Below are 8673 nucleotides of genomic sequence, written 5' to 3' on the forward strand. Positions count from 1 at the left end.
TAAGCTCTGTTTGACCAATACAGTATTAATTCCAAAGAATCGCCAAAACAGTATGATATCATGATTCTATGATATCATGAGCCAAGCTGAATTATTTTGCATACACCCAATAGTTAAAGAACTGAAAGATGTACCGAAACATATTTCCGTAAAAATATTTGTAAAAAGGGAATTGAAGCTAGCTGACATTTTCCCTTAACAAATGGTTTCTGTTCTTTTAAACACCTCCTGACCAAAAAAATTAAACTTTATGAGCAAATGCTTATACATTCAGTAAACAGACATGGTTCCTTATATCCAACATCTGTGAGATACAAAAATGCAAAACTTTTTTTTCTTAATCAATTTCTTCTCATATATTATTGTTTTTACTGATATTCCCAGTATCTTATATTTTATTGAAACTGCACTGAAAATTGCTGTAGTGGTGCCACTGATGTGGCTTAAAATAGTTACTTATTTAAAAAAAAAAAAACCACAGAAAAACTTTTTTTAGGCTAAATCTGAATATACATAAAACAAAAGAAAGGATTTTTCCAAATTTCCAATCTACATTTATTGTATCTAGAAGACAATGTAAACACAAAAAGATACTGTGAAAGAAATGTCAAAAGTGGAACACATTCAAAACACACTTGGTTTAAACAAACACCAATCTTTCCCAAATTTCAATTTGGTAAAAATGACCGTGACCCCTGTTTTCCAAGTAAACGGAATGGAAGTAAAGTCTGTGTAATATAACTGCAAATCATTTTAAAATAATAGTAATTAAAAAACTGAAATACTCTTGAACTAGGGGTCACAACTCTGTGCCAGATCGTAGTCTTTTTCTTGATGGACTACATGGAGAGGATGGTTCTGTAGTGTGAGAGGCACAGTTATCAGGAGAGAGCTCAGTACTGTCTGTGTCGGCCGCATGCTTCATGTAGTGCTGGATCATATCCTTTTCAGGAAGGACTTGTCCACAAGTCACACATTCATGAAGCTCACCTTCCAACATATCCACTCCGCTGTCTTCATCCCCAATCTCCACTTCCATGCTGCTCGATTCCACATCTTCATTGATTTCAACCTCTACATCAAAACCAGATTGGTTTTGCCCCTGCAGACAGTTTTCTGATTTGTCCCCCGTCACAGTAAATTCCATTTGCGACTCTGCACACATCCTGTCAGATGACACAACTTCTTTGAATAATCTCTCATCTTTAGTGGCCTTTTTGTGGTAAGTCATTTCTGAAGAACAAGAGACTAGATCATGAGAGCCTGTTTGCGAAGAATCCAGCGTTTGTTTTTCCAGTTTTCTCTTTAAAACTTCTACTCCTGCCATTACAGGCGAGGAGTCAAGGTCCTTCAAATTTGAAGAGCTTTTCTTGATGTTGTCACCACCATCCTTCTCCTCCTTTAACTTTATTAGACATAATGGTGTCTTGGGGCACGTGGGATTGAGTGACGCATTTTCTGATGAACTACCTGGAACTGTTTTTTCATCACTCGGTGCATTAGGCTTCAAATTTGATTGAGTTTCCTGCTTATTCTCCACTTCTACTTGAGCAGTAACATTCGTTCCCTGATTTGCTACAGCCACACCTGCAGCCTGTTCCCCTGCCTTTACATTTTCTGTAGCAAACATTTGAACAGAACCCTGATCTTCTAAAACGGTCCACCTCTTCTGAGAGATACTGTCATGACTTTGCAGAGGAATGAGTGTGTTTGAAGGAATGTTGGTTCTGCTGGGCTCTACAGTGTCTTTCTCTACCTCTACCTCTTTACTAATGACAGTGCCAGACGGGACCACCTGCATGGAAACGACACGTGGAGCAGATGAGGGTGTTTCTAAGACCAGAGAGGATGGTAAAAGGTTTTGGGAGCTCTTGGTAGGAACTGAGGTAGTTGAGAACTGTGTAGTGGGAACTGGCAGAAGCATGACCAAAGGCATGCCTGGAGGAGGCTCTTTATTTAAAGTAAACTTCCACCTACCATCAGCTGGCTTATTCTTGTCACCGAATGGAACCATGTGGACTTCCTTCAAGCTACTGGGGAATGTGGCAGGTGCAGAGGCCTGAGCAACAGTTTGGATGATTATGTTAGGAGTAATTGGTTTGATTATTTGTGGAGAGGGAGTTGCTTTTGGTTTGGGTTTCTTCACAGCAGCCTGTAAACAGAATTAGACGTTTACAGTAAAAAGACATTTGTTTTTTTTTCCAACAGATTTATATAACTGCTATAAGCAGGGGTTTCCGAACTTTTTCCATAATTTTTTTAAAGTAGAATTAAATATTATTTTTACTATAATTTTACTAAAGCCAAACAAATTTTTCTAAAGCCAAATAAAAACACTTTCTTGAAAATATTGACTATTAACCTACTGTTAAATGTATAAAACAACCAAATTTTTAAATCAATTTATTTATATGGCACGTTTCACAATAAACTCATTCCAAAGCATTTTTTTCAGAGAATAGTGCTTGAAAGTATATGGCAAGGAAATTTTTGATTTTCTTTCTTAAAAATAATAAAAAATATTAATCGTTAATGCCAGTGTAATTGTTAACAATCACAAGGCTTTCAGTTTCAACCAACCTTTACCAAACGCTGTTATTTAGTTAAATTTTAAGTAGACAATTCACCCCAAAATGAACATTTTCTTATCATTTACACAAGTTTTTCCAAACCTGTTTCTGGTCCCCATCAACTTACATAGTATATACAAAGTCGATATCTGTTTTTGTGTTCAGCATTAAAAAAATTCATACAGGTTTTGAACAACTTGAGGATGAGTAAATGATGATGATTTTAATTTTGAGGTGAATTATTCTTTTAAGAAAGCTTTTATTTTTATATTTTTAACTTCAGTTTGTTTTAGTAATTTTATGTTCTGTGCCACATTTATTAGGTTTTGTGTAGTTTTTATTTATAACTTTCATATTTTAGTATTAGTTCAGTTTAGTAAGTTTTTCAGTTTCAGTTAGTTGCCAATGCTAATTTTTCAACTTCAAAGTTTTCATCTAATATTTATATTTTATTTTAGGTTTATTTCAATCAGCCAAAATAAATAAATGAAAAATAAAAATAATAATAAATAGTTTTACTATTGTCAAATTCAATCAATGTGAATTTTCTCTATGTTTTACAATTTCAGCATACAGGACATTTAGTATTCTTAGAATGAAGAAGAAGAAGAAGAAGAAGAGGGAGAAGGAGGGAGGGAGAGGAGGAGAGAGAGAGGGAGAGAGGGAGAGAGAGAGAGAGAGAGAGAGAGAAAGAAAGAGAGAAAGAGCTTACCACTGGTGGTGTCACCACTCCACATGTCTTCAGGTGGCTGTCATAACCCTGCTGATGTGGGAAGCCCAGGCCACAGTCCTGGCAGAAACACGGCCGCTGTCCCGCATGCCCTCCCATGTGTGACATAAGCATGAGTGACGAGCGGAAACCCATCCCACATTCAGCACATTTTAGGATCCTCTGGTGTGTGCTTCCGTGCTTCTTTAATTCCTCAATGCTTGCAAAGACTTGGCCACATTCCATGCAGCGGATCTCGTCTGTCTTGGTAGGCAAAGCTCCTTGATGACCCCAGCATCCTGTGTCCTTCTTATGCTTATCAAAATCCTCTTGACTCTGAAAGAAAACCAAACACGCCATGCACTGGATGTTCTCGGGCTTACACTCGTGGTTGTGGTAGAGAGAGGGTAAACGGAAATGACGTTTGCACTTTAGACACGTATATGGCAAGATGCCTAAGTGAGAGAAACTGTGGCGTAACAAAGAAGCCTTGCTGGAGAAGGTCCGCTCACAGTCCGAGCAGGAGAAGATGCCTCTGCTGTGCCATTCCAGGTGACGGAGCAGCGAGTTGCGAAGGCGAAAACTAGCGCCACATTTGAGGCACAAATGTCGCTTCGCCTGTTGCCTGTGTGCTTCGACGTGGCCCTTGCACACATCTAGGTCAGTGAAAATCTGCTTGCAAAAATCACACTGATAGAACTCTTTCTCAAAATGGTTGGTGTCCAAGTGCTGCTGGAGCTGTTCCTCGGTCTCAAAGATGGTTGAGCAAACACGACAGTGGATGGAGGCCTTCTGGGAGTGGGAGCGAAGGTGCGTACGGTAATTGACTAATTGGCAGAACTGCTTGCCGCATTCATCGCAGCGGTAGGGGCGAACACCCGTATGCATGTTTAAATGTTCTCGGAGTAAGAAGAGAGAGGAGAAAGTGAGATCACATACATGGCAGCGATTCTCTTCATTCTCTCCAGATCCATTTGTCTCTGAAATCGAAGAACAACGTGTATCAGTAGCTGCTGTAACCAGAAAAGTTTTGCATTATATACCATCACTTTCCAGCAAAAAAGGTGTTTGTGTTACAGTATAGCTATCAAGGAGTTACAGTTACATTTTTCCTGAATAATTTCAAATAACAACTAGTTCATTGTACTTAAAAAATAATATATAACAGAGAAAAATATTTTTCTAGCACATATTTCTGCAAATAAACATTTTTTAAACATAAACGAAAAACTAAACAAAATCTCAAATTATTTTAAATGTTTTATTATACATTACATACAGTGTGAAAAAATATATTTATTTTTAGATTTGCTAAATATTACATTTTAATTGTATTGTTTAGAACAAAAGCTTGTAAGTGCTAAACAATACATTTTAATTAGCAATTTTTTGTGTATTTAAAGATTAATTTATATTATCATTACACAATGCCAAAGATATTTAAAGAAAAATGAGCATACACAATTAATAAATATAGTTAATAATAAAAAGCTTCAATAAAAAACTTGTTCAGCAGAACAAAACTCTTATTCTTAAATAAGGTAAATAACAATCTACAAAATAGAGTATAAACTAAATCACAAACCATTGCTTGGAAAATGATACAGTACCTGACCACGAAACATCATCATCATCTTCTTCTTCCTCCTCCTCCTTGTCCTCCACAACATCATCTTCCTCATCTTCTTCTACCTCCTCCACATCATCATCATCATCATCATCAGTCAAAACAAATTCTGCATCCTCATCTGTCATTTCTTCACCAGACACAGCATCATCTATTGTGAGACCGGAGGCTTCCTGGCTCACTTCTGAACATTTCTGTTCCTTGTCATTATTTTTCATTCCCTCTTTTCCGTTTTGCTCTTCATCATCATCATTTCTCTGTTCTGGCCCTTCTCTTCTTCTTCCTCTTCCTCTTCCTCTTTTCCACAAATTGCAAATGACTTTATCCTTCTTCTCTTTGGAACTGATTTTGGAATTGCTTTGAGCTGTTTCTCCGTTACTTGAAGAGTCATCTTTGAAGGGAGTGTAATATTGATGATCCTGTAGAAAGCTTTTGTCAGCCGATGAGCTCGCAACAATGCAGGCATCTTCATGACAGTCTGTGGGGGTTTCAGTCTCTGGTGCTGGCTTTTCAGTGCCGTTCTGGGTTGGCAAAAAGTTCTCTTTAACGCTCTGTGGCTCACACAGAGGGAAATTCCAGTTTGAAAAACCCAACTCTGTCAGCTGGATATCGAGGGTAAACTCTGACATGGTGCCTTGAAGAGAAATATGAAAAATTATCTGTGAAAGTTTGTTCAATTTTGCTGACAAGACATTAACGAAGTTTGGGCTTTCATTAATAAAGAGCCACATGTACCACATATTTAAGCATAGCATGTGTGTGTTCCTCTATCATTTGTTTAAAATCATAATTTTATTTAAATAATTTACATAAATAAAATTGTACAGATTACATATTGTATATAAGCAAACATAGTGTCTACAACATCTAAGATAAACTGCATGGTTTAAAGACACAGCACCATTTTGAACATTTTCGATCTGTTAACGCAATCACCACAGTGAATACAGAAGTAAGCTTACTTCATTCGTATTACCTAGAAGTCTTCGACGAGCAGTTGAAAGCACCTTCTGTTCAGCAATGCAACAATCAATCTCTGATCATGCCGGGTTTATTAACTGCTCAACGACAGTTTATTATGATAATAAACCACAACCGAATACTGCGTGATAGTAACTGCCGCCAGGGTTAAAACTGTTTTGTCACGACTGACTATAACAAAGCTCAAATCAAGTTGCAGGAGCATACAGAAGAAATAAGGTGAGCCACTGTCCATCCGATACTTCCGGTATAAAATGCCCGACTAGAATGTAGAGGGTGCCATATGCAGGAGGGGAGCGTTAGTGCGGTCATTCGAGGAAGCCAATCACAGTGGACGACGTGTTTGTCTAAATTGTTAGTTTGAAATTAATTGTATTACTTTTCAGAATGTTAAAGCGCAAAAATTCAGATTAAATATCTGCACTTGTTCACATTAGGCTGAGGGGTGTGGTTTAGGTTAAAGAGACTAACATTTATAATTTAACACCAGCAAACAAAACACATTATTACATCATATATTGACTCGCACAATTCTTCGTAATACTGTATAGAAATCAACCTGATCGAGCTGTTTATTAATTTAGTTTAGTTGATACCATGCTTTACCTGTAATAAAATGTCCGCTGCAGACATACAGGTTTAGACATGTTTACATTTCTATGGGTTTAGATGTGGGATTCCTTTCTCACAGTCCTCTTTCAGTATAATGAATCATTATTCATCATCATTTTTCTTATTCTTCCAGTGTAAATGTATTGGTTTTGCTCACAGGAAGATGATCCCAGCCTTTCCGGTGTCATGGAAAATGCGTATGGGAGAAACGAAGCTTTTCGAAGCATTGAACCAATTGCTTCGAAAAATGATTCGATGTTCCGAAGCACTTGAAACAGCACATGCTGGCGACACCTGCTGGTGAAAACGTTGTAAAAGCATCAAGAAATCAGACCAAACTTACAAAACAAATGGAAATGTTTTTTTTTTTTTTTAGAAATACAATTTTTTAAAATAAATAAACATTTAAATACTATTAAATATTAGTGCTTGTGTTATGTGTTTTATTTAAGTATAATCAAACCCTTAACACACAATGAACTAAATTATTTAATGAATTGATTTATGTAATTATTTAATTAAGTGTTTTCATTAGAGCGGTCTATAAAAACCAGCAGGCAAGAGTAGTGTTCAGTCAGGAGGAGGTGGATTTAATTCTATCGTAAGCTCATTTTGTTCTGGTATGATGTGATTTTGTAGGTTGAAAGTACTGAATGTTTTCACATGTTTTAAACTATACAGCCATCTGTGTTAAAGGGAAGTCATCCTTTGTTTAACCCACAACATCTGGCCCTGAATTCTTTATTTTTTTATAGTAAAATTTAATGTCACATGATTAACTGGGCAACCAGAAGTGGTTCATGGGTTCACTTTGAGATCAACACCCCCTAGTGGTGAACCATCGGAGTTTCGAAACAGTGTGACGTAACGAAGCTTCGTTTGCTAAAATCACGTGACCTGGCCGGTTTGATACGCGCTCCGAAACACGGATTCGAAACCAGATTCACAAATGTTTCGAAGGCGCCCATCGCTACGTGAACGCACCGTCCTGAAATCACGTTCTAGTTAATCAAACAAGCTTTCATTAACCACTTAGTTCCACTCTAACTCTGCTCTATGTATGCTGAGCTTTCTAAACAAAGGCTAACTGAAAAGGTAATGAAACGGAAAAGTTGAGTCTGACCATTGCACTTAGCTATATCCACTTTCCTCAATCTTCATGAACAATTTATAGAGATACAGATATTGTTCAACTTGTGAAACAGATGTTCAAGCTGATCTTTGTTAAGCGCAATTATGTAAATACCATTTAAAAGGATTTTTCAATAAATGCTTCACAATAAGGCAGAAATGAAATGCTATCATAACCCCAAAGTATGGCAAAAAGGAAGAAACTTTAATCTGTGATAGATAGTTAGAGGAGTCACTTGACTGTAGTCTTACATTTAAAAACTTCAATGATTTTTAAGTACCTCCACTCCAATCTCATTAATTCATCATCATGGAAATTCTTTATGGATATACCATAAATTAGAATATCAACACAGAAAAATAAATAAATCGGAAAAAATTTAAAAAATTTTCAATTAATTATTCAGACATTTACTTCAATCAGAGAACTGCCTTAGTTGTGTGTAACATTTAAGTTCAAGTCAAATGTCAAGTCATACCGGTAAAAAAACTGAAACAGTTTAAATCAAATTTAGTCCGATCTCAGCAGAAAAAAATCATTTAGTAAATCTTTCCACTCACCATTGTACACACTTTTAAAATCATGTAAAAACAGTAACACATTAGATTCATAGAAAAGAATTTAAAATTTCCCAAAAAAGAAAAAAACAACAACAATGTGAAGCCTTAGACAATATAATAAGGCTTTTCTGTGGGTTTTTCTTGATGGTATTAGTTACAACATGGTTACCCTACAAATGAGAATCCAGTCATGGTATGAATCCTGTTACTTTCCATGACAAAGCTATGTACAGATGTTAAGAGATACAATGAGGCACCCAAACATAGTTACCATTGTTTACCGTGAACTCCCTACCCTTTGGGTTTCCAGTTTTCAAATAACATGTTCACATATGGCGCTTTTCCACTGCATGGTACGGCTCGGTACGGTTATTTGCAACACAAACACAAAAGAACCACTAGATTTAAATCGGCACAGCCAGCGAAGGATCGAACGCAACTGTTTTGAACGAGCGCACCTTTTTTTTAACAACCAAAAAGTT

General features: G+C 36.6%; 1 protein-coding gene across 4 annotated transcripts; it reads right to left on the reverse strand.

Moving 5' to 3' along the window:
- Window positions 1-539: 539 nt before the first annotated feature.
- LOC107699509 (zinc finger and BTB domain-containing protein 41-like) lies at window positions 540-6716 on the reverse strand. 4 transcript variants are annotated; one of them, XM_016500779.1, is made up of 4 exons: window positions 6657-6716; window positions 4890-5540; window positions 3283-4259; window positions 540-2152 (listed from the first exon to the last, which is right to left on the reverse strand). In XM_016500779.1, the coding sequence occupies exons 1-4, from the start codon at window positions 6685-6687 to the stop codon at window positions 800-802; spliced, it is 3012 nt and encodes a 1003-aa protein (XP_016356265.1). In that variant the 5' UTR covers window positions 6688-6716; the 3' UTR covers window positions 540-799. The 4 variants fall into 4 exon arrangements, with proteins under 4 accessions (XP_016356265.1, XP_016356269.1, XP_016356266.1 ...); XM_016500783.1 differs by lacking the exon at window positions 6657-6716 and adding an exon at window positions 6494-6646; XM_016500780.1 differs by lacking the exon at window positions 6657-6716 and adding an exon at window positions 5883-6114.
- Window positions 6717-8673: the final 1957 nt, after the last annotated feature.

This window comes from Sinocyclocheilus anshuiensis, unplaced genomic scaffold (genome assembly GCF_001515605.1).
Source record: "Sinocyclocheilus anshuiensis isolate Anshui unplaced genomic scaffold, SAMN03320099.WGS_v1.1 scaffold670, whole genome shotgun sequence".
In the NCBI taxonomy this organism is placed as follows: domain Eukaryota; kingdom Metazoa; phylum Chordata; class Actinopteri; order Cypriniformes; family Cyprinidae; genus Sinocyclocheilus; species Sinocyclocheilus anshuiensis.